The sequence below is a fragment of the Euprymna scolopes genome, chromosome 17, assembly GCF_053919585.1.
Source record: "Euprymna scolopes isolate OS-2025 chromosome 17, ASM5391958v1, whole genome shotgun sequence".
Taxonomy (NCBI): Eukaryota; Metazoa; Mollusca; class Cephalopoda; order Sepiida; family Sepiolidae; genus Euprymna; species Euprymna scolopes.
The window spans coordinates 21,440,481-21,467,980 of NC_136498.1; the positions used below are offsets into that span (position 1 = coordinate 21,440,481).

General features: G+C 33.1%; 1 protein-coding gene across 1 annotated transcript in view; it reads left to right on the forward strand.

Moving 5' to 3' along the window:
* LOC145296709 (muscle, skeletal receptor tyrosine protein kinase-like) overlaps positions 1 to 27,500 on the forward strand; it is a 669,635-nt gene that overhangs the window by 149,988 nt on the left and 492,147 nt on the right. Inside the window, exon 2 of the mRNA XM_080142688.1 lies at positions 1,094 to 1,105. Within this exon, the coding sequence (XP_079998814.1) occupies positions 1,094 to 1,105 (12 nt within the window). The remainder of the gene's footprint in view (positions 1 to 1,093; positions 1,106 to 27,500) is intronic.

The following is a 27,500-nucleotide window of genomic DNA, read 5'->3' on the forward strand; positions in this document are numbered from 1 at the left end:
CAACAACTTCCATAATTTCAACTGCCTTGAAAATTCTCCAACCAGACTAATTCTAATCAATTTGATTTAAATATGGACTTGATTCTTTATAAAGATTTATTTTCGCCTTCGGATTTCCTTTGAAAGAGTCTTCATACGAGCTGCAATTACTGCGCGGTTCGTTCTCATTATTTTTTTACATCTGGTAAATTTTTTATTCGTTTTCTTTTTAAGTAAATGTACATTTTTGCTACAAATATAATTTGTTGATTTTTTTATATCCTCTGTTGAGAAGAATAGCAAGAATAACATTCTTCGAAAATCCGCGGAATAAGGACTTTGTAAATTATTTTTGGGGGTATTCAGTCGAAAAATAAATTTGATTGTAAATTTTACTTAGTTTTAATTTATTTTCTCTTATATATATATATATATATATATATATATATATATATATATATAATGTTAATTCTTGTTAATAAGATTTATAAATAATAATGATATATATTCTTATTATTATTATTATTATTATTATTATTATTATTCATAAATCTTATTAACAAGAATTAACATTATATATATATATATATATATATATATTATTTATAAATATTATTAAATAGAATTGGAAGAGAAGCTGCAGATAGTTTTATATTTTTTTTTACGCCATATTAGAATTTTTTATCAAAGTCATTAAACCCAACGCTTCCAACTAACAATCTTTATTAATTTATGAATTTGCAGCTTCTCTTCCGATTTTCGGATTTTAATCATGTCAAATCACATTTCAATTCCTTTTGACGGATTGATTGTTTCTATTTCTTCTGATGAGTTAAGGGCATAATAGATTCACTGATTGATATAATAATGACGTGATTGATTTTGCTCTACGAAACAGATACTGTCAAGAATTGTATAAGTCAAGAATTGACGTGTTACAGTGTTTTAATCTGCATTCAAACCATTTGATGCTGTAAAAAAACAGCAAATGTTGTAAACATACAAAAAAAACGTATGAATTTGTTATTTGTATTCTTTTTTTACTTGCATCAAAGTAAATTATTTTATTTACGTAAGTGTTATTTCTTTTTTATTTTCATATGGATCTCACCAGGAAGAAGAAAGGGTGAGTAGATCTTATTTCTATTTTGATTATATCACACCTATTACATGTCAAACAGTAAGGATATACCACTTATTACATGTCTTACATTAATTATATCAAAAATATTAATTACATCACCTCTATTACATGTCTAATATTAATTATATTACACCTTATATATGTCTAACATTAATAATATCACAATTTTACAGATCTTACACTAATGATATCAAAATATTACATGTCTAACATTAATATCACACTATTGCACGTCTAATATTTTTGATATCACACTTATTACATTCCTAACATTAATTATATCACATCTATTACATGCCTAACATTAATGATATTACAGTTATTACACGTCTAACATATGTAATATAACACCTACTATATGTCTAATAATATTACACCTATTATATGTATAATATTAATAACATAACGCCTATTATATGTATAATATAAATAATATAACGCCTATTACATATCTAACATTAATGACATTGCAGCTATTACCCATCTATCAAAAAGTTTTCAAAAATCGTAAGTGAAAATTTGTGGAATGAACTGAATGCGAACTGTGAACCCCCGGGTTATATGTCCGTGCCATTGGTCGTTGCCAATCAACATTAATTACATGGTTTTAATTCTGGAAAACCTCTCTAATTCAAATCTTATACTTCAGTTGTCTTAAGAAGAAATTGAAATTCAGTAAATCTTGCTAAATACTAATGATTATGGATAAACTTCAATGGAAATTTTAGATTTAGATGTTCTAATATCAAAACGCGAATATGTTGTTAATATTACATTCATTAAAAACCTTTTTATACTTCAAAACATTAAGATGACATTTATTAATTGATATTTAGTATTTGAATAATGTATAGTGATTTTGTAAATTTTACAGACATCGAAAATGTCTGAATTTATACGAAGGCTTCAAACACCTTTTTACTTTCTTTTTGCATTAAACTAAATTGAACTAGAATTTTCTCACCTTTACACCTAGTGTTCAAAATAATCGGTTAATTAGTTCATGAATGCATCTTTAACGGCCGATGTTTATACCACAGTGTCAAAAATTTAAATGCGTAAACGCATTTCTGCGCAACCGAATTTACGCACGCTTGAATTAATAAAAACAAGTAATTATATTTTGGAATAATCAAAGCATTTACTAAATTTATTCGAAATGGCCCGTTTGGGTTCCATTTCAATCCCTTAAAAAGACAGATTTTCTTTCAATAAACAGTTATGATGGAACAAATTTCAGACAGTGCTAATACACGTCTCCATTTAATCAACACAATCCTCAACTCACGTAATCATACATTTCCACACGCATACTCACATTTACCAAACACGACACACACACACTGACTGCTTGAATCCATTCGTTGTCGTCTGCTCACTTATAACCAACTCATCCATTGAAATATTTCAAACATTTCTCAATTATCAGTTTTATTTAAAAATAAAACAATGGACATTGACTCTTATTAACAACTTTTGATGATATATAATTTATATAATTGAGCAGATAATTTTGATTACGATTTTCTGATCCGTGTAACAACGCATGTCCCTTAAACTATTGTCTCTGACTTCTTCGATATCTCACCTAATGTATCCTCCTTGTCTAATAAGGCCTCTATGTTTTTCTATTGCTGTAAACTTTCATTTTAAACATATATAAAATATCTTTTTTTTAATGGGTGCCTTCTGAACTCTTTATTTTATTGTTATTTTTTATCGTACATATCGTTTTCTCATATTTAATTATAAATCACAAAAACTTTTTAACTGGAAATATTTTTTCGAAACAAGCTCATCCACAATATATCTCGTCTAAATAAAATACATAATGAAACTCTCAAAAACAGGGAACCCCTATATATCAAACACGTACAAATACACATACCACACACATAGTGTAATGTGAACAGACATTTTGTAGCTAAACTCCCTACATAGTACCCCTGGAACTTATGCCCCTGATAGTAGCCCCCTACATCAATATGCCTTGTTTGATGTGAAAATGTAATTAAAAAATTTAAAAATATTTTAGGACACACACACACACACACACACACACACATACACACACTTCTTGCGATATAGTAAAGTCAGCCAAAAAACACTCCCAAAATTGCTGTAATGACAAGTGCCACGCCTACCTGTTATAATTAATGTCATATCTACTCAGCCTTTCAAGTTGATTGGGAATTTAAGCTGGCAAAAGGTTTTATAGAAACTGAATTTAATTAAAGTGTTTATATCTGCTACTTGTCAGATTGGCTAAAACCCAAAATAAACGATTCCGTGCGTTGGATTTCTCATTGCCAACGACTGTCATTTAAAGAGATTACTATAATTGAACGTTCAAGTCAGAATTTGATTGAATGATCGGCCTTAGATAGCGGATTAGTATGAGTCATTAATTCGAAAACAAAAAGGCACAACCGGCGTTGCTTGGGAATAACTGGTTACTTTAATTTAGTACTGCTCTACACGCTGGACTACATATTAAGAAGATTGTATTTTTATTTTTAATATCTCTCGCTCTATATATATTATGAAAAAAGTACTATTCCTGTTTATTTGGTTGTTTCTGCGCAATATACATCATATATGATTTCATAGCAGATGAAGCGATGACGTGGCAAAATGGTTTGAATAACCATTCATTGGTTGTGATGTCAAAAATTATAACGTCACCGATCAAATCATGGAGAAAAATCATTTATTGCGTCAGATCTCTCTCTCTCTCTCTCTCTATATATATATATATATATATATATATATATATATAGAGAGAGAGAGAGAGACAGAGAGAGAGAGAGAAAGAAAGAGTGTGTGTGTGTGTGTTACTTATCTGCCAGATATGAACGAGTAACAAATTCAAAACAAAACTTATGAAACTTAGAAGAGTGAAAATATATATTTTAGCATAAAACAAAGCGTACAAATAACATTTACAAGTGAATACTCCTTTGCAGTACTATTGCTACTGGATTGAAAGCGTTAATCGTAAAGGGGAGATAAGAATTACTAACTTCAAATCATATTTTTTGCGTACAGGTTAAACTAATAATAACAATATAGTTCTTTGGTCAGTGAGAAATTATATAAAAATCTTTGTATTTACCGAAATTCCAGTTTCTTCACGAATAAAGGAAATGAAAGAAATCAGATTTTACCAGCAATCGTATGCAACCGACGGAGGAGGCATGTGTTTGCCAGTAATTGTGATAAATGCAAGAGTACAAGCTATTAATATTTTGCATTATTTAAATTGTTCGGATTCCTGTACTGATCTTGGATTTTTTTTTCTTACAGTGGTTCTTTAGGTGTAACAGTTTGACCTTCTAAATGCGTGTTGTCAATCCTAGAAATCTGTACAAAATTTCGAATGGAATCCTTTATTTAATTAACGAAAGTAGCATGTTCTCGTTCCGTCAGCCATAGTAGTCATAAGTAATTAATGATTGTATTATTAGAATACCTAGGCTCTACAAAATGCAACTGGAAAAAACGTCGAAGGTTAGGTCGGCCGAAACGTTGTGAAAAGGGCATTCAAGATAAGAACATTGAATAATTCAACCTAGCAGAACCTGTTTAAAACACATTAAAAAAATGAATAAAATAAAATAGAAAAAATAACAATTTAAAACAATTTTTTAGCAAATTCTTTTTAACCTTTTAAAGCTAAAAAAAATTGATTTAAAAATTTAGATTTTTTTCAATGATTATTCAACACACAACACATTGTTTTGTTTTGTTTTGTTTTTTTAATATTTTATATAAATATATTATATACATTTATATAAATTATAAAGAAACAGATTTAAATTCACTTAAACAATCTTTTTAATTTAAAATGAAACTATAAGAAAAAAAACTTCCAGTCTCCTCTCAATATGACTTTTTAAAAAAATTATTATGAAGTAAAATAGCGAATTTGAAACCGTAAGCAGGCAGCCATGTTTTTCATTTAATCTTATTTATGGAGAGGAAATAGTTTTAATGATTTTTAACTGATAAGAAGGACTTTAAAGGGAGATAATTTGTTTTTCATTTAATTGTTTGCGATGATGATGATATTTTGTTACACTGGACGTACGAGCAAGTAAATTTATATCTAGATGATACGAACTATCCATGTCTATCGAAAAAATTCCGGAAACATAAAACACGATAAGAGTTTCTAAATATGTATTTATCGATTTCTATGCTGGTTTTTGATATGTGCATAAAATTTAGGTCGAAAATACGCAAAAATATTGTCATTGATTTTTCAGAAAATCTTTCGAACTAATTGCTCAACAATGGTTTCAATTTAGACATCTATTTTTTTCTACTTTTCTTGGTGTGTGTATTCATTTTACGAATATCAATTGTTCTCACCTTTTCTAAAAGATCAAAACCCAAGTGTTATTCATTAATGAAATAGACAGTTTTTTGCACAACGATGTTGACACAATACAAATAAATGTCATCTCCTCACCAAACTTATCATAGTGGCCCGGTTGATTGTTAAAGAATGAAAACAGCTCTTTCACTGCATTTGCATTTTTTTTATATCTAAAAAGAAGCTGAATGCTAAAGAGGTTGTTAGTTTATAGATTCATTACCTTCACGCTTCGCTTAGGGAAAGCATCTACACTAAACTCAAACCAAATACACATACTTTATTTACACATACATAAACGTAAAGTTTTTTAACACAACTAAACATTACACAAAACTAGCAGGGCGTCCGGCTTTACCCGGTCGTAAAATACGCTTAAATATGATATTTTAATTTTTTCGGGTTTTGTATACATTAGTATAGAGTCGTGATTTCAAAAGTAACAAAAACGTATTTCGGTGCCATCACCTGGAATCGAAACCAAAACTGTAGCAAGCAAAGCTGTTTACGTTACCACTGTACCAAGGTAGCGCGCATATAAACCAAATAAAAATAAAGTAAGATGTTTGTACAAAATGTATAACGATCTTTTTCAATTTTGACCCATTTTAACCGGCTAAAAGCCTATAAAAGAACGGTTCATAAAATATCCAATCATTTGAGGCGCCTAGGCAGACAGCCATAGTGAGTTTTACAAATTAGATAAAAGAGCTTTTTGCTCATTACTCCTATGGCTGTTTCGATCGTCAGTTATTGGGAGACGGTCATTAGTTTGGAGGGATAGGTTCACAACAGTTGTGGAAGTTATATTTTAGAGAGTTTTGTAAGGAGGGAGATATTTTGGGTATTAACCGGGTTCAGAGAAATTTTTTCAGTGATTTTTTTTTTCAGGTTTTATAATCAAATGTGAGAAAAACCAGATACATTCTCGTACAGTAAACAAAACAAACAATGGCTTAAGAAGGCATTTCTTCATAAAAGAGAGATTTTATATATGTTTAAAATTGAAGGTTTACAGCAATATGAAAACATAGAATGTTCGTGAATATTTTAGTGATCTTGTAAAGACAGGGGATTCATTAGAAAAAGTTTGGATTGATTAAATAAGTGCCGTGAATTAAAGAGGTCAGGAAAATTGTATTTAAATTCATCTCTTCAATTAAAATTGTATTTAAATTCATCTCTTCAATTAAAATTGTATTTAAATTCATCTCTTCAATTAAAATTGTATTTAAATTCATCTCTTCAATTAAAATTGTATTTAAATTCATCTCTTCAATTAAAATTGTATTTAAATTCATCTCTTCAATTAAAATTGTATTTAAATTCATCTCTTCAATTAAAATTGTATTTAAATTCATCTCTTCAATTAAAATTGTATTTAAATTCATCTCGTCAATTAAAATTGTATTTAAATTCATCTCGTCAATTAAAATTGTATTTAAATTCATCTCGTCAATTAAAATTGTATTTAAATTCATCTCGTCAATTAAATAAATTATAATTCATTGAAGGTTTTTTATAAGAGTTTATGTTGATTTGTTTTTATATTATAATAAGAGTTCAATGAAAAGATTGGGCATATTTCAATAAACTTTAATATATATTGACAGACGATAATGTGATGAGTAGTGTGTGTGTGCGTGTGTGTGTGTGTGTGTGTGTGTGTGTGTGTGTGTGTGTGTGTGTGTGTGTGTGTGTGTGTGTGTGTGTGTGTTCGTGTTCACTAATGTTTGTGTATGTGAGTGGAAGGAATTGTTGCAAAGAGGAGCGCCCAGAGTAGGGCACCCTTACGACACCGGTCAAATGGGCTCTAATGGTTTATTTTTTTAAAATCGGGTTTTTTAAATAGTTCGAGTTACTGCCAGACAGTATTGATTCAAAAAAATTCAGAAAGTTTTATGATTGGTCCAAAATACAATTATTTGTTTTTATTTAGGATAATGTATGCGCAGATAATATGCGTACAAACGCGTTTTTGCATTTTGATTTTGTACGTGGATGTGCAAACATCGACGCTACACTCTCGTAGTTGTTTCTGCCATTCACGGTAAAGTACGAATCTAAGATAGTGTCACTTTATATTCAACTAGATGGAATCATGTTTAAGCTGTCAAACTCCCCTTTCTGTCTTCTAGTTACCTCTCTTGTCAAAGGTGTATAACTCAACTGTCCTTGCCATCCACACTTGTTCAATTACTACGTATAATAAACAATAATTAATGTTTATGAATCACATCCCAGCATCAATATAATTAGGTAGATTTAAGTTTTCCTCACGTTTTGGTAAACTCAAATTTCAAGCGTCATTCATTGAGAGAATAGATTGTTTTGTATTATTGTTCGCTTGTTGACAAAGATATGTTGACGTTGATGATGAGGACCTAATTTTAATCAGCAGAAAAGTAGGTCTACGGCATCGTGTTCTAGGAACAGGAAGCCTTTGCAAGGAAACAATGTCCATGAAAATTTCACCTTACTTTAGAAACGTGAAATGAGAAAGAAATGTTTTTTTGTTTTGTGTGTGTATAGTCGCAAAAAATAGTTCTTTGTGAAAATGCCTTACAATAAAGAACATACCATAGCACCTATTTTCTTTAGGTTCATCTTTTCAAACTCGGGAATCTTTATGTCTAATTCGGAAAACTGCACATAATTTCAGACGAATTAATGTATTTCACGCACGGTTGTTATTTGTTCTCATTGTTAAAAAATAACATGCAAGGTGAGAACAGTAGTCAAATTAATCAAAATAATACGAATAAACAATTCCTCATCTAAAAAAAAAAACAGAACATAATAATGCTATCATTTTAACAAACTATTATATAAAATGTGTTTTGTAAACTATTGTCTACGTACACTGGTTAAGATTTTGGAAATTGGTGAATCAGTTCTTTATCAAAACTTAGAAATGTACCTGACAATTGTATCACAAAATATTTGCGTTTCTCTTTGATTTTCCTGTGCTTCTAATTCGACGATCTTTGTCTAGTATAGTAAACAACCCCACTATATGGGTTTCTAAATAATACTAATATATATATATATATATATATATATATATATATATATATATATATATATATATATATATATATATATATATATATATATATATAAAATATATATGGCGATTAAGCTACACTGAATATTCAGCGTTTCATTCACTCTAGGATTCGTCAGGCTTAGGCGCATAAGCCTGACGAATCCTAGAGTGGATGAAACGCCGAATATTCAGTGTAGCTTAATTGCCATATATATTTTTTAAATTACTAACTAGCGCTATCTACGTATTAAGCACTTTTGAAGTAAATACTTAAAGTTTTCGCATAAATCTATACTTTCGTATATTAATTTTATGTGAGTAAATGAAGTAGTTATATATATATATATATATATATATATATATATATATATATATATATATATATAAGTTAATGTATATGTGTGTGTCTGTCTGTATACATTTCTATACCAAATACGTCTGTCCATTTTCGGTCTACAGACTCGAGATTTGAAATAAGTGGTATTGAGATTTGGGAAAATCTTTTTAATCGCTTTTCGGCAAGAAATTTGGCTGTTAACGGGTCAAGTCCAACAATTTGACCTTTGAAAACTCTATCAAACTCTTTCGGCAATTTTGAGTCTAAACACTTGAAATTTTAGATATAGGTTACTTGAACATGGATCTAACTTTATAATTTGATTTGAGCTCAAAGCAGTGAATGTTGAAAGGTCAAATTGGGATCAACGTTTTTTAAAACTTTTACCTCTGCGGTCTCTACTAAATTACTCAGCCATTTTTTGTCTAAAAATTTGAAATTTTACAAAAAGTGCATTCAGACATAGGACAAGCTTTTTAATCGTTTTTGGCTGAAAATCTAACTTCGCAGGGGTCAAAGTTCAAAAGATTTTACCTTTGCGGTCTCTAATAAACTATTAAGATAATTTTGGTTCTAAACATTCGAAAATTTGCATAAAGTGTATTCAGACATGCAGCTAGCTTTTTATTCAGTTTTGGGGAGAAAATTTGGCTGCCAAGAGCTCAAAGTTGACAGTGTTGCTAAACACTTAAAATTTTAGATGTAGGTTACTTGGACATGTGTCAATCGTTTTAATTTAATTTGAGCCAAAAAATAAATGTTATGGGGTCAAAATTGGGGTCAAAGATTTTAAAAAATTGACCTCTGCAGTCTCTACCATATTTTCTCTATTGTAGTTTAGGAAGCCTATTATATAGGAAGGTATTACCATGCATATTCACACTTTTTAATATATACACATGCACATAAAGTTATGAACACTACATAGGGCCCGAGCAAAACCGGCTGAACTGCTAGTATATATATATATAGATGCATTCTTAACATAAGAAGGGTGGGGCTGAAAGTGGCTAACTATTCTGTATCTTCATCAAAATCTTTAATAATTCCGGATAGCAATCTAGTTCTTAAATTGTTAAGATCGTATGTCTAAATTGTTTTGTTTTTTTTGGGGGGGGTCAAAAATTTTAATAATCTTAGTTTCTAGGTGATAATATAAATACTATTAGAATTATGACATAAAAACATTTTAAAGTTAAGATCAATTTAATAAGTAGCAATACATAGAGTGATGTTTTAACACATTTTTAGTATTGAGCGATACAAAAAAAAAAAACATGACTCCATGAAAAATGATTATTTATTTCCGATTCCAGTAAGACACAATTTTGTAAAAGTATTGATTATTCTAGCTTATTTACACATGTCAAACTTGTTCTTCTTCGCATTACATGTGTCATATTGAATAGATTTTTGGTCTAATTGGTTCCTGATATAATCGTATTTGCAAAACGTATAACAACTTTTATTGACTATACACAAGTTTTATTGCATTGCCATCTCAACATTTACCTGCAGTTCTTGGTATTCGTGTTGACCATACCAACAGCCATCTTTCTTCATCCGGGCATATTTAATATTCAGAAAACGTCGCAAATCGACCTATTCTAATGTAGCATAACGCCCACATTAATTGCTGCGAAATGGAGAAATAATACGAAACGCACGGAACACGAAAACGCTGGTATCCACTGGTCTCTTCCCACACAAGAAGGAAAAAAGAAGTTAGCGATGGGAATAGGAAAGGGATTTCTTTATTCGTTTCCCGTTTTTCGTTTTTCCAGTTGACAAAAGCAGAACACACACGCTTGACTAGTGTACATATGATTTCAACCGGTTGAAAAGCACCCTATTGTACTCGAACTAGACGAAAACTCGTACGTAGTTTTTCCTTTTTTAGTTTGCCGGTTTTTGTTTTTTTTTCGTAACACTAACTTTTATTTGTGTAAACTTTTCTCTCTTTCTTTTTCTTCCTTTTCTTTTCTACTTTGTTTTATTTATTCATTTTTTTTTTTTTTGCCTCTTTATTTGTTTTGCTATTACAATTTTTCTATTCATCGAAGAAAAAGACAGCTATTCAAACGCTTGGTTACTACCGTCAAAGACGACAGAACTCACGCATAACATCTCTATCACATTATAATACGGTGGGGGTGTAGCTGGAGGGCTGAAGATGCTCCGCCCTTGGCGGCACTTGAATGGGGCGGCAAATTTACTCTTAGTTTTAACTAGTTCACTTTACCGGCTCGCCATCACTTCGCAAAGTCCGCTACTTGAAATACCCATTTAAAAAATAAGAAACATTTCATTCATAACCTTGGGTGACGGTATATACATAATCACATTTACACCTCGGTTATCGTTAAATCACTGAAGTTAAACAACGTTGAGCCTGGTCAGTACTAGGTGGGGGACCATTTGGGAATAGTAGGCGCTGTGTGTAGAATAACCTCGATAAATACTTGCAGGAACCGCAAAAAACATCTAATATCGTATTCTCCCTTTGCGGGATATACAAGCGACTAGTGACGGAAGAAAACGGTTTTACTCGCCGGGTGTGTGTGCTGATTTGGGTTTGTATTACTGTACACATAGATTCGAAAAAGTTGTCAAAAAACAAATATATAAAAAATAAATGTTATCAAAGGCAAGATAAGTTATTTTTCTACCTAACTGGATATATTTTTCGGATTTTTATTCAATGTAACATGTTTATTCAGCTCGAAAAGCATACAGTGTTTACCGATGTATTGGAAAATTCAAAATGGCGCTCGACACTCTCTTTAACATGGTAAGTTTGGGAAAAGATGTTATAAATAATAAACTATACAAAATACTGCTAGAAACTCGCTCAATATATGTTACCGTGACATATTTTGATATATATTTAGTGTTTTTTTAATAGTATTTTGTCTAGTTTATTATTTATAACACATTTTCCCGAACTTACCATGTTAAAGAGAGTGTCGGGCGCCATTTTGAATTTTCCAATACATCGGTAAACACTGCATGTTTTTCGAGCTGAATAAACATGTTACATTGAATAAAAACAAAAAAAATGTATCCAGTTTGGTAGAAAAGTAACTTATCTTGCCTTTGATAATATTTGTTTGTTACATATTTGTTTTTTGACAACTTTTTCGAATCTATGTGTACAGTAATACAAACCCGCTGATTTGTGAGGTCAGTTCTGTAACGGAATAAAACCTTGAGTATTTTTATTTATTTTATTTTATTACAATTTCACCCCCAAGCAAGACACAGTGCCACTTTAAAGTAGAGGGCTAATATCGGGGACATAAGTTTCAGGGAGTTGAGCAGTTAGATGTCTGTTCACATTAGACTTGAACTTTTGCATATCAGTAGAGTTGGGAAAGTAGGAATTTACCACGTTCCAATCCAGTTCTTTCTACATAAATGCTTTCATAAGAACCAACACTTGGCCTTTTGTCTAAAATCCTGGAGAATAGACAATAGCATAATTATGTAAACACGAAAACAAATCTTTTTTTAATTGATATAGATTGATAAAGATAAAAAAATTTGGCAAATTCGACATAAATTTCTTTTATCTTTAACTGAGATTCTAAAGAAAAGAAAAGAAAGGAAAAGACAAGAAAAGAAAAGATAGGAATCAGTTTATCTTTTCACTTGTAATTTTAAAACAGATCGCATCTTGTTAAAAATAGTTCATTTAAAAGATGAAATGAATTTTTTTTACACTTTGTTATATAGATAGGTTGGTTGGTTGGTTGTTTTTGTTTTACGGCATACCAACCCTTTTCGGGTTATTTAATGCCGAATCCAAAGATTTTGAAGAAAAAATTTTTTTAATAGAATATATTTGTTGTTTTCACGTCGGTTTCTATTTAACGCATAGTTGGGACCCTAACAGGTACTACCACTCCGAGTCAGAGTGGACCTGGGAGCAATGGTAATTAAAGGGTGGCTCCACACTCCCCAAAGCCCACAAGCTAGGGCCTCACCACTGGATATAGTTTAAGGTCATATCCAGGACCCCCATTGAGGGACCTTTACCCTCTGCAGGTGGGCAGTCGGTGTATTGTAATGTCCCACCGACAGGGCCATATAGATAGGTAAACATTAATATTTTGGTAATTTCGATGTAAATTTTTTTTCAGCTAGACTGTAATGAAAAGAAAAAACAATAAACTTTCGAAGTTGATCGGAGTTTGTTGAATACGAAGTAAGTTGTTGTAAACATGTAATAAATATCAGTTTTTCATATAGATATAAGAGCATTAATATTTTGGTAATTTCGATACAAATTAATTTATCGTTAAAGCAAAGAAAAGAAATCAATTTGCCTTTTCACTTGCAATTTAGAAATAGAATGTGAAACTAATAGTTTCCGTTCTTTAGGTTGGAATCGGACATGGAATAATCAAACTGATCCCTAGATTTTGCGTTAGAATTGAGCTTAAATGGTCCTAAAGATCTAAAAAAAAAATTAGAGAACAACTTGTTGACTTGAGTGCAGAATTTTAGCATTTTAACTTTGATTTATATGCTCAGGAAACATGAGTTAGAAAAATTACATTGAGTGCATCGCCAGAAACGCTGGGAAAAAAGGTGGTCTCTCTCTCTCTCTAGAGTGCTAGAAAGCTACTAACGCCCGAAAGTATCCTGTACCTCTATAAGGCCACCACTCGCCCAAGTATGGAGTATTGCTGTCATATTTGGGCCGGTGCATCTGTTACTAGTCTCTCACTCCTAGACCGGGTTCAAAAGAGAGTCGCCAACCTAATAGGTCCTGAACTGTCATCTAAGCTTCAGCCTCTGTCCCATCGACGAAATTTTGTATCCCTCTGCCTGCTCTACAAGTATTTCAATGGTGAATGCTTTGACGAACTGCAAGCACATGTGCCCCCTCGACATAAGTACCCCCGACAAAATCCCACCCCTTCACAGTTGAGATCCGTAGATGTAACAAAGCTTTCTACTCCAGTAGTTTCTTCCCCAGAACAGCTGGGCTTTGGAATTCCCTTCCTTCCCCAACTGTACTGCCATGTAGAATTTCAAGTGTAACGTGAACCGACATCTTGCTGCACAACTCCCCACATAGTACCCCTGTAGCTCATGTCCCTGATAGCAGCCCCCTACATCAAAGTGGCAATGTTCCTTGTTTCGGGTGAAATTGCAATAAAAAAAACTAATCCTTGTTGATGACGTAAATATTAAATACAAGGTGACCATAAAAGTTCTATCTTCGAAGTAATCGCCATTGGTATTTAGTACCGTCTGCCAACCTGTCTCCAGCTGTTCAATCCCTTTCCTGTAGAACTCGAAGGGTTTTGCAAGTAAAGAATACGTGGTGGTGGTGGGGGTGCAAATATGGTTCAATAGTGAAGGACTTACTACAAAATATCCAGGTAGTGAAGCAGGCGGTAATCGATCACGCAAGGTCAATTAAATAAGGTGAATGGCACTAAGTTTTCCACCCAAATTTCTGTACTGTATCCCTGACTAATAGCGCGACTTTCGACGTAACGTTGTCATGGAGAAAAAAAAACACACCTTTGCGATTCACCAGTGTTAGCTCCTTCTGCTGCAATGCCTATTGCACACATTTCAATTGGGTATACGTCTTAATTAGTTGCAGTTAACAACGAACAGATTGGCGACCTGTCCACCAGACACAAAGTATAATCGTATAATAAATAATAATAGGTGCATAGATGATCTTGCGGTGTGAGGGGCAGCATTCTGGCGAGGCAACCAATGTCCAGAACGCTTGGGTGGTTCGTACAAAATCTACTTTCCATCACTGGTAAGCCCTCGATTGAATAAGAGTCTTGTACGGTGGCCAGAAAGCAAACAGCCCCAAACGAGATCAGCTTATAACTGATGGCTTGGCACGGTTTGTGCATTTTTTTATAATGTCTTATCTTCCTACTTCCGGCGCTCCGGATCTTAAAACAATTGCTACATGGCTTTCGTATAGATTTCAATTTAATTCAATGGCTACATACATTACATTTTTGGTTCCTAAAAGAAAGAAATGGATGGGATGGCCAGGTGATTACCTAAGCGAAATTGGTTATCCAAGAAGATGACCCAACAAGCATTTGTTTACATAAAATTTGGAGACGATCATGTTGTACTCGGCTGGAATCAGTCTCGTAGTTGATTTTTCCAGTTTTTTTTTTTTAGTTTTTTTTTATACCTTAATATTATATATATATATGCTAATATACCTTTATATTATACATATATGCTAATATACCTTTATATTATATATATATATATGCTAATATACCTTAATATTATACATATATGCTAGTATACCTTTATATTATATATATGCTAATATACCTTTATATTATATATATATGCTAATATACCTTTATATTATATATATGCTAATATACCTTTATATTATATATATGCTAATATACCTTTATATTATACATATATGCTAATATACCTTTATATTATATATATGCTAATATACCTTTATATTATACATATATGCTAATATACCTTAATATTATATATATACGCTAATATACCTTAATATTATACATATATGCTAATATACCTTTATATTATATATATATGCTAATATACCTTTATATTATACATATATGCTTATATACCTTTATATTATACATATATGCTAATATACATTTATATTATATATATATGCTAATATACCTTTATATTATATATATGCTAATATACCTTTATATTATATATATATGCTAATATACCTTTATATTATATATATACAAATAACAAATTCATACGTTTTTTTTTGTATGTTTACAACATTTGCTGTTTTTTTTACAGCATCAAATATATATGCTAATATACCTTTATATTATATATATATGCTAATATACCGTTATACTATATATATATGCTAATATACCGTTATACTATATATATATGCTAATATACCGTTATACTATATATATATACTAATATACCTTTATATTATATATATATGCTTATATACTTTGAGACTAGAGGAAGGATCTACAGCACTTTTGTTATCTGTCGTCTGTGTTTAATCTTGTGCTTTAGCGGAGGCAAGAAAATTGGGCACTACTCCCTTGCTGCTCTCTGTCTCTCTCTCCCTCTCTCCCTCTCTCGCACATATATTTTTCTGTCTTTCCGTCAAGTGTATTCATAGAAATCACAGCGTAGAACAATCAATGTGTCACCCTAAAGAAAACAACACTACAGCTTTATTTAAAAAAAAAAAAATTATTGAAAAAATCAATTCAGGTAGCTTGATTATTGTAGTAGAGCTGACATCTATTCAATGTAGCCGCATTCAGCCTCTATATGAGTCCGGACTGGAAGCATACTTTTTCCACAACCGCCGGTGAAGCTTGGCGGATGGCGGCGAGCAGGCTCGCTTTGATGTTGTGGGAGGTCATGTTGGGACTGTTCACGAAGTAGTCCAGTGGTTTCGGGTTAGGGGATGGAGGGGGATACTCGTAGCGCATCTTCTGAAGCCATGACTGGGTCTTTTGGACTCGTGGGCCGGCGCCTAGTCTTGCTGCCACACCCATGGTCTGCTAGCGGCCAGCTGATTGCACCAAAGGATCACCATATTCTTCAGGTACATTTTGGTGTTGACTTTCAAGCCAACTTTGAAGATGTGAGGTGGCATGATGTAGCCCTGACTTGAAACCACGCCAAAGACCATAACTGTTGCCGGAAACTTTGTTGAGCTGTGGCCTCAAGCGTTGAAGCGTATTTGCATTTTGAGGGTGCTGGCAATGGTCCTGTTGTCATAACTTGGAGTGGTAGAGATCATGAGTTATACAGCAGTGCATCTCCTATCTCGCTCGTTGAACAATGTATCACATGATAGAAGACCCCTATCGCTCTTGGGATTTGTAGACTAGTAAATGATCCGCAACAAAAAAAAAGAAAACTCATTTTCATTAAACGGAAATGAAATCATGTCGTCTTTTCTAGGGCGACAATTTTATCGTTACAGGTTGTATTTTTTAATTGACTCCTTATTTATTTATCTCCCCCACAAATGCAGTTTTAGATACTCAGATATCACACTAAGATACTGGTGGAAGGCCGGATAGCATGTCCTTATCTGTCTTCCTCCCTCGCTTTGTTGGTGTTTAACTGTGAGGATGCAGGGACTTTTTATCGCTTACCCTCTCTCTTCCTCGCTCTCGTCCTCTTCCTGTTCCTTTCGTTTACTTTCTATTTTTGTTACTTCCCTATCTTTAATGAAAGCATCACAGGGCATAGCCCACCTTGATAGCGTTCCCACCATGAAAAAGTAATCGCCCCCACCACCACCACCACTTCGTCCTAAATCCTTCTAGCCCTACTCCATCACTTTCCCACCCGTCGCTGAAGACCGTGCCCTTTTTTGTGTGTGACAACTTCAACGCTTAATCAGTTATTTTTACCCGTTATTATTAGCATTATTATTACAAATACGAACCTACGTCCGAAACAAACACTCGAAATTTTAATTTCACATCTTTTTTCGCGAATTACAGACTGACAAAGAAATAATAAAAAAAAAAAAATGAAAGAAAAAAAAAGAATTATGCGGGGAGGGGTAGGTATACGGATACACCATACTCGTATCAAGCTCTGTTTATCCCCCCGCCTCTTTAAAATTCGAATCTGCCTGCTCGCACGAAAAACCGAAAGAAACCTCACACATTGTTAGCGCTCTTTCTTTCTCCTTTTTTATTTGACAAAAGTGCGACTGACACTACAATGACTCGATGATTAGCACACCCACCGTACGTAAAATTAATAAATAAAACTAGCGGAACCTGTGGAAAATCCACGGCGGAATCTTTCATATGTAATATATTGATGTTGGCATCAATATATCACCGTAAATGAGGACGCCCTGATATTATTGTACCTATTTACTATGCCTCCCCACGGGACAGAGTTAGACACCAGGGTCGTTTTTTAACGTGGAGAAAAGGTACAAAAATAAAAATTGTCTCAGTCGTGAAGGATTTCTCCTCCACCGAAAGAGAACACGAAAATGAAGTGCAGCATCTGAAGAACAGATGGTATTTATTTGCTCCTCCACCGAGCAAATTAGGCACAAGGCCAATTTTTAATGTGAGGAGTGAAGGGAGGGGGAAGGGAAAAGGGGACCAGCTCCCGAGAGGTGGGAAATGGGAGCTGGTTAAAGGTCAGGCATGTGGGGTTGCCCCCACATCTGGTCTTTGCTAGTCATAGCTAGTCATAGCTTGCAGTATCTGCCGGAACAGATGGTATTTATTTGCTCCCCCACCGAGCAAATTAGGCACAAGGCCGATTTTTAATGTGAGGAGTGAAGGGAGGGGGAAGGGAAAAAAGGGACCAGCTCCCGAGAGGTGGGAAATGGGAGCTGGTTAACGGTCAGGCATGTGGGGTTGCCCCCACATCTGGTCTTTGCTAGTCATAGCTAGTCATAGCTAGTCATAGCTTGCAGTATCTGCCGGAACAGATACTACACTTTGAGATATTAAATCTTTTATTCATGTTAAAAAAATACAGTCAAAATTAACGATGAACAAAAAACTTAGGCACATGGCCAACTCAAAAGGGGGGATTTTGGGGGTCGTTGATCATCCTTGTCACTCCAGAACTAAACAAAGTCAAAAGTTTCTCCCAGCTAGTATCTTCTTTCACCATAATACCGCATTCACCCTTTCATATTGGGGGACGTCCTAGTAACTCCCAATTTTTAAAACATTTTTTATTGACGTGTAAAAACAAAAAAGATAACAATAAAATGGTACAATACACTTTGATCTTGACCAAAAGGCCAAGAAATGTATATATATATATATATATATATATATATATATATATATATATATATATATATATGCATGATATTATTGTAGCTTTTTTGTTAAAGCTGCAAAAGTATTTATCTAAGCTAGCAGGGACGCTCGGCAAAACCCGGTCGTAAAATTGCTTACATATAATATTAAAATGTAAGCAGATTTAGTATATATTATTATAGAGTCAATTTTCTATCGATTTTTTTTTTAATATACTATGAAGTTGTGATTTCAAAAATAAAAGAATTATATTCATATGTCTTGGGTGCCTCAGCTTGAATCGAAACCAAAATATATAAAGAAAAAAATATATACAGTTTATCCCGAATATAAGAGACCAGAATATAAGAAAAACGGATATAAGAAGGATTTTTTCTGATCCAAAATTAGAGCCTGTGTTTATGTAGAGTGTAACCCGGATATAAGAACCCCGGATATAAATGTAACCCGAATATAAAAGAGCTGAAGTGTACAGAGAAGTCTCTTATATCCGGGTTATACTATATACATAGTGACCCAAAAAAACGAGTCCCAACTATAATAGCACCGTTTCTTAGTGTTTTGTCCGAACGAAATTTAGCACAGTGTATTCTTTGTCCCAGCTCCCACTGGAGTCTTGGTGTACTCACGGTTGTTGATTCTGCCATGTCCTGTAAAATAAGGGCAATCGGTGAATAAATAATGGCGATATCACGTTTTTTTGGGGGGGTCACCCTGTATATATATATATATATATATATATATATATATATATATATATATATATATATATATATATATATGTGTGTGTGTGTGTGTGTGTGTGTGTGTGTGTGTGTGTACGTGATTTCCTTCAGCTATAATCGAAACTGAAAACAAAACTTACAAAGAATTATTGGTAAAATTATTCATAAAAACAACAGATGGCTTGAATCCCATCAGCTATAATCGAAACCGAAACCAAAACTTATCAAGAATTTTTGGTAAAATTGTTTATTACAAAAAATGTAAGGTCATTACACTTAACGGACATTCACTCGGAAGAGAAAATAAAAGCTTGACACACAAAATAACACACACGCTGTCGTATTAATATATAGATATAAATTTTATTTATTTCTTTAGACCTGCCAATAGAACCATCCTTTTACAGTAATGTCTCGCATAAGAAGGCGATGTAGGTTAACAAACAAGAGGGACAAAGAGTATATACCATGCTCATCATCACCAACGCAGCACATGTAGCTTTTTTTCTCACAGAGATGGGGGGGGAGATGTTTTCGCCTTTTATTTTTATTTTCCTTTTTCGTTTATCTTGATTTCCTTTTTTTTTTTTTTAACTGCGCAGCAGGTGTTTCGTCGACTTTCACAACTGACTGTTGAAATACCTGTATCAGGATTCATAATAATTTTAGGCAATCAGGCAGCATGATTTAAATCTGATGATTTATTTTGGATATTGAATTCTCGCTTGTATTATAGTTTGTTACCTCCGGTTAGAATTTGCTCTTTTTTTTTATAATTTTTATCATTTTATTCTAGCTGGATATAGGGCATCCTACCGGATGTTAACCATTCTCTCGCTGTCGCATACACTCCAACCGTACATAGATCTTTTATATCTAAAATAAATAGATTGATCTTTTTAGGTACCTGTACAGAATTTGAACCAGACGTAACAGACCGTCCGCTCGACTTTGCTCGGAATATGATGTCATGAGTTCGGGTTTGACTGTAATTTAACATAAGACGTGGTTTAATGAGGGGCAAAGGAGCAGATAATCTTTGGGGAAAATATTTAGAAAAAATATCAACGGGACCACCCATAGTTATCTTTTCAAGTTTATTTAGAGACAGAAATTTGTTAATGATCTTTTGTCTCCATCTAAAACCGTATATCAAAAAGCTACCCAGTTTGGCGAAGTTTCTACCATATTTTCTGCCTTTTCTCATCCCATTTTGACATCGTCTGATGCCACCGTAGAAATATTAACCTGATGCTAAAGGAATATCCCGGCTGTCTTAATTTCATTTTCTTTTTTCAAAATCGGTTGCCCAGCTCCACCATACAGGAGAAAATGTTCGTGAAAAGAAAAGAAATAACAAAAAAAGCAAGTTTTAGTTACAAAAATAATTTTTTTTTAAGTGCAAAAAAAATACAATAATACATGAAAAAAAACATTTTCAAAAAGTGCTTTTTGTTAATCTTTATTACAAAGTATATGAAAAACACAAAATGTTTTTTTTATTGGTTTTATCCAATTTTGCTTGACCCCCCCCCCAAAAAAAAGATGATTGAAATATATATATATGACTTATTGTTTTTTTTTTTTTTTTTTTTTCACTTAAAACAGGAATTGTTACAATAGGCCGTTGCTTCTTTTATTGGCAGCAAGTTATTATTCAAGCACATCTGATTGAACACGACAGAGTTATTCTTATTCTTATATTTATATATATATATATATATATATATATATATATAGAGAGAGAGAGAGAGAGAGAGAGAGAGAGAGAGATGTGCGTGTATGTGTGTGTGTGTCTGTGTGTCTGTGTGTACACTGATACACTGATGAGCTGTGAAACAGCGAAACAGTACTGTATGTGGATGACTATAATGCTCCCTATCTTGGGTTGGGTAAATCGAGCGGATGCATTTGGACGATGTCAAAACATCGTTAATTCATTACCCGCACAGCAGCAGCCGTATAGCGTAATGGTGAAAAGCCTTGACGATCATGATTTTAAAATGTTTCTATTTTCAACAGAATTAAAGCTGTCCCATTTATGCACTGCAGTATATGAAGTACACTTCGGAGTATGTAAATGTTATAAATTTTAGTATTTATGTGATACCCGCTTATTAAGCTGTAAAGTTACTCGAGTTTAAGGATTAATGGGACAAAAATTATTGTCAGTTGAAAGATGAGGAAAACAGTGATTACTAACATCGATTATTACCTAAATAATAATCTAGGTCGAAAGTTACCGAAGGATCAGGATTAATATGGTGCAAATGATTGCTAATCGAAAGATGGGAAAAAAACTATGGGAGTACACACATTGATCAATGGTATGAACTGATTATTATAAAGGTGGCGTAGTTTTTTACAATAATTTCTTGACATTGAATTTAAATACGACCAAGTTATAATAAGAAAGAAAGCAGTCTCGCGGCAATATGTTCTACAAGTCTAAAATAAACAAAGTATACAAATAAATGGTACTGATCAAGTCTACGACCCTATCTTATCAGTACTTATAAAAGGTACTGAGTCAGTCTACGATCCTATCTCTCACAACTGTTAGGAATTTTTACGTAACCTGATGAAAGTAATGTCTGCCGGCAGCAATACACTTCGTGTACCGTTGCAACAATTTATTGAAAAGCTACATAGAAGTCATCTTGTGTGAGCGTGTCAATGATCCTCCTCACCGCCTCATTCATCTCCTCAATTCTCTCATAACGACAGCTTTATAGGTTTTCCTTGAGCTTGGGGAATAACCAAAAGCCATACGGAGCAAGATGTGGACTATTGTGAGGGTGAGGACTTGTCTTGACGCCCGTCTTGGTCAAATAGTCTGTGACGAAGATTGAGATGTGGACTTGTGTATTCGCGCAAATCTTCCGCATCTTCAGTTCTTCGCGATTAATTGTGTTCCCACACTTACATCAAACTGTGCAGTAATTGTTTCTCTAGACACAAGACGGTTTTATCCATGAAATTCCTTATTTGGCCAATCAACTCTGGTGTTCGGACTTCCTTACTTCTTTCATATCTCTCATTTTCCCTCACAGACTTCCTCTCTTCCTTGAATCTCTTATGCCACTCAAAACTGATGTTCGATTCATGCAAGATTGTCGAAAAGCAGACTGAACCATTTTACACATTTCTGGGGCATTTTTCCAAGTTTAAAACATTTTTACTGCATATTGTTTTTTTGAAGTGTCTTCGCGTCCAAACTGCATTTTGGAAATTCACCATTGGCGAATATGTCGATAAATAGGTCATTAAGACTTAAGATGTGCTGTTGTTTATTATTCTTTGACAGAAAAATGTAATAAAAATAAAATTTTCATGATTAGAAATTGCATTTTTGCCCGCAAACAACATTTTACTAGATCTTCAATAAAACGATGGACAGTGGAAATTTCCTGATAAAGAATAAGATATCATAACTTCGTGAATATCGTATGAATTTGAATACAATTTAAGGAAATGACTAACATTAAAGCAGTCTTTTAATTATACTATTTTAATTTGTTGTGACATATATATATTATGAAATGTTGAGACTTTACTAAGTTGCAATAAATTTCAGGACTTTTTTTTTTTTGTACAGACATTTTAAATTTTCGTAAAGTAGCCTTTTGAAATGCTTACAATTTAATGGTCATATCTTTTGGGAAATTAAGGCAAATTACGGCTCAATATTGTTTAAATGAATTATGAGGTTGATATTATGCAATATCTGATTATTATTTGATTATTTGTGTATAAGAGTTGGACATGATTTATCTGCCGTACTTCTGCTCTAATTTTGAATGGTTTCCACTTTTATTTTGTAAATAAAAACAATTAATGTATTATTCCTTACTTGAGATGATGTGTCCATATATGGAGGAAAAAGAGAAACTCTCTACCCTTATGGATCTTAGTAAAAATTATAAACAGAAAAGAACGGTGGGGAGTAAGCCGATTAAAAAAAAACAGATCATATGACGGGCGATGATCACATTCTAAGCAGTCCTAATATAGAATCTATCATTTTCTTATCAGTTTTGTTGGAACTGAGGATAGGGCATTTTACTGGATGGCAGACATTCATATCTTATATATACACAGGCCAGAGATCTTTTTAAAAAGTATAACCGTCCTTTCAAGTGAAACTGTTTGAATCTTTCTTGCACTTGATTCATCCGTTATATATTTACTTGTTAGTTTTATTTATTTTATTTTATGGGTTCAATTGCTTCTATAATTATTGGAATGATAGAGATCTCAATATTTCAGTCTCTTTTCGTGTCGCACACAAGAGTACATACAATCGCACACACACACACACACACATATATATGTATATATATATATAATATATATATATATATATATATATATATATATATTTCAGAGGAAACATAATTTAATTTAAATACCAAAAAAGAAAAAAAAAAAGGGGGCAGGTGAAATTATTAAAATTTCCTTAAGGCCTTATCGTCTGACCCTCTAAGAGGAAACGTCAGAATGATAAATTAAAAACTAAGAAACGAATGAGGAAAGAACACGAACTTGGGAAATGGTTGGTTGATCTTCTTAAACCTGTGCTTTCTTTTTATTCGGTCCATTGTATCTCGTATTCTTTTCAATTCGTGTCTCATATACAAAAAGTATCTTTATCTAAAAATACCAAGTTCTTAGCTTCCTTTGACATTAATAGTCTTTTTACAAATATACCTTTGGATGAAACCATTGGTATTTGTGCTGACTATCTATACCGTGGCCCCTCAAAATCTCCACAATTTCCTGAACGAATTTTCGTTGAACTGATGGAACTTGCTACTAAATCAGTCTCCTTCAGTTTCAACAACATTATGTACCGGCAAATTGACGGGATATCTATGGGTAGCCTTCTTGGTCCTTCGCTAGCCAACATTTTCGTTGGATTTTTGGAAAACGAATTATTTTCCAAAATTACTAAGCCAACATTCTATACACGCTACGTTGATGACACTTTTGCATGCTTTTCCTCACGGAGTGAAGCTGAACAGTTTCTTCGTCTTCTTTGCAACTTGCATCCATCATTACAATTTACTATGGAGGTCGAGGACTGTGGCCCTCTCCCATTCCTCGATGTTCGTGTTTCTAAAGTTGGTTCTACGTTTGAGACCTCTGTATACAGAAAACCTACATTTACAGGGCTCTATCTTAATTGGTTTTCCTTTGCCCCTCAGTCTAGAAAAATAAACCTCATTAGTGCTCTTACACATCGTGCACTTATGATTTGTTCACCAAACCGCCTTGATACGGAACTTGGTGAAATCACAAATATTTTTCTTAGCAATGGATATCCCATAAATATAATAAAAACTACTATTGAACGTAAAATTGCTACATTTAATAGTGTTAAACGTATTGGTCCATCACGTTGTCCCATTTATTTAAAATTACCATGGTTAGGTCCTGTTGGCCTTCATATTGTTAAAAGGATTTCTTCTGCTACTCAACGTTGTTTTCCAGCTACTATGCTTAGAGTAGTTTACAAAACTCGAACCTTTTTCTCTTCTTTTCGTAAAGATGTTTTGCTAACCATTCAAAAGAATTCTGTTGTTTATAACTTTGTTTGTCAGTGTGGAGCTGACTACGTTGGCAAAACATCCCAAAGATTAGAAATGAGAATATCCCAACATATCCCTCGGGATATTCGACTACACCAGGTTTCGAGAACATCCGGGCACTCCCAAGCTCATGAGTCCGCCATTAGTAATCACCTGATGAGTATAAATAGGTGTTCTGATCAATATTCCGATGGGTGGTTTTCTGTTTTATACAGTGCGAGGTCGAACTATCATCTCAATATCATTGAGGCGTTAGTCATTAATAACTCTCGACCTAGCCTGTGTAGACAAAAGATTTTGAAACATCAGTTGGAGATATTTATCGATTTAAAACCACCTGAATAGTGAGATTTTTTTCTCACTGGTCTTCCAACTGAAACCAAATTCCCTTCTTTCCTCATTCGTTTCTTAGCTTTTAATTTATCATTCTGACGTTTCCTCTTAGAGGGTCAGACGATAAGGCCTTAAGGAAATTTTAATAATTTCACCTGCCCGTTTTTTTTTTTTTTTTTTTTTTTTTTGGAATTTAAATTAAATTATGTTTCCTCTAAAATTTCTCCTTCCATTTTTCTGTACCACGAATTTACTTTTATATATATATATATATATATATATATATATATATATATATATATATATATATATAAACAGGCGATGTGACTGTTACCACATTAGAATAGAAAACGAATGAGTTTAAACATATACAAAAGACCTTTTTCCCAATATTACAAGTTAAGAAAATATTTTTGTAATTTCATAACTACATCGACAATTTAATGGAACAATCAGAATATAAATAGGGATTCCAGAAGCATTCACATTATAACGCACTGTCATATAATAATAAAAAAGAATCCGCCAGGCAATGAATAAAAAGCAAGTAAATGAGATCCTACACATTCCTTTCTAAGCAGGTGGTTTACACAGGTATTGTCCCGTTTTCTTTTCTGTTCCTATATTTGGATCATTTCTAGTTGCGAGTAACAACAGTTTATTCGTTTTATTCTCACACAGACTAGTGCGTCGAAATCTCTATAAGTGTATATATGGATTGACGCAGTGTCCGTTATAACTCTGTATTTACATATAAATACAAAAGCTGGACCCGTGGAAATTCCAATATACTCTCTATATGTATGTTAAATTTACCGTAAAAATAATATTCCCTTGACAAAAATAACCGTCAGTCAGTGTCTATATTTTCCCGAAGTTTTGGAGATGAGGATTGATTATTCATATTATTTGGATTCTTCGGCCTCCTGTCCCAGCGCGGTCATTACACGAGTTTGCTGTGTAATTCAAATCTTGTCGGTAGCTGAATACTTCAGGCTTCTCCAGCGCTATCAAGGGTATTTTCATCGGGACGCCATCACTAGATGGGGTGCTTACCACGGCTTAAAAGAGACTCATCTACCCTCGGGAGAAGGATAGACTGCGCCAGTTTCTCAACCTGGTATTTAACTTCGCGGTACATACAGTATCTCGCTTTCCACATGGTAACCCATCTAGTACTGGCCAGGCTCAACGATGCTTAACTTCGATGATCTGGTGGGAACCGATGTATCAATGCGATTGTGCCGTATATGTTTCGGGCTACTATTCTCATGTTTAGTGCTATTTTCACAACGTTTCGGTCGATGTGATCTCTGACCTTATCAGGTGTATCTTAGCGAATTTTGCAATCTTTCTCTCGAACTCGGGATCTACACAGTAGTTCAATCGAAAGTATTTTATTTAATCCACTGGGCTTACTTGCTCTCGTTCCGTCAGCCATGACTGGATAGAAGTTATTTGCAGTGTAGTTTGAGTGTCGCCCGCACAGTGGAATGAACCTTCAATCCCTAGACAAATATTCATTTTTACCCACTTATGACTCATAGAATGAAAGCATTTTCATCTCGCGAATTACATAAATTATATGCAGATTCCCGAGTTCGACAGAAAAATTCCCGACTTCGACAAGATTCGTCTAAAAAAGGTCAGGGGTCACATCGACCTAAACGTTTTGAAAATAGTACTCAAGATTAGAACAGTGGTCCGAAAAATCTAAATAATACGAGTCTCATTACTATTAAAAGTGTTTCTTTCTTGTATCGTAAAAATAATTGTCATCCTTAACTCAATTTTCTCTAAATAATTTTTTTAAAATGTCTCTTTAATTTACAAATGTACGGATTTAAGTAATTTTAAAATTATGAATATTGTTCTTTTTTTGAAGATTAAAAATAATTTCTCAGATCAATAAACAAATGTCACTTTAAAATGCATTTATTTAAAGCTAGCAGATGTACCCGGCGTAGCCCAGTATTAAACGTAACGTTAAATTTCTTTTAAAAAATGAAGTAAACGAAAGGAAAAAAAAAACTGAGACATGTGCATGCGAATATTATGTTTTTTTTTTATTATTCTAAACAGTTCACTTCTTGTTAGTAAAAAGATACAGTGAGTCAAGCACAATATGATAACCATTAGTCCAGCTTGCCACGCT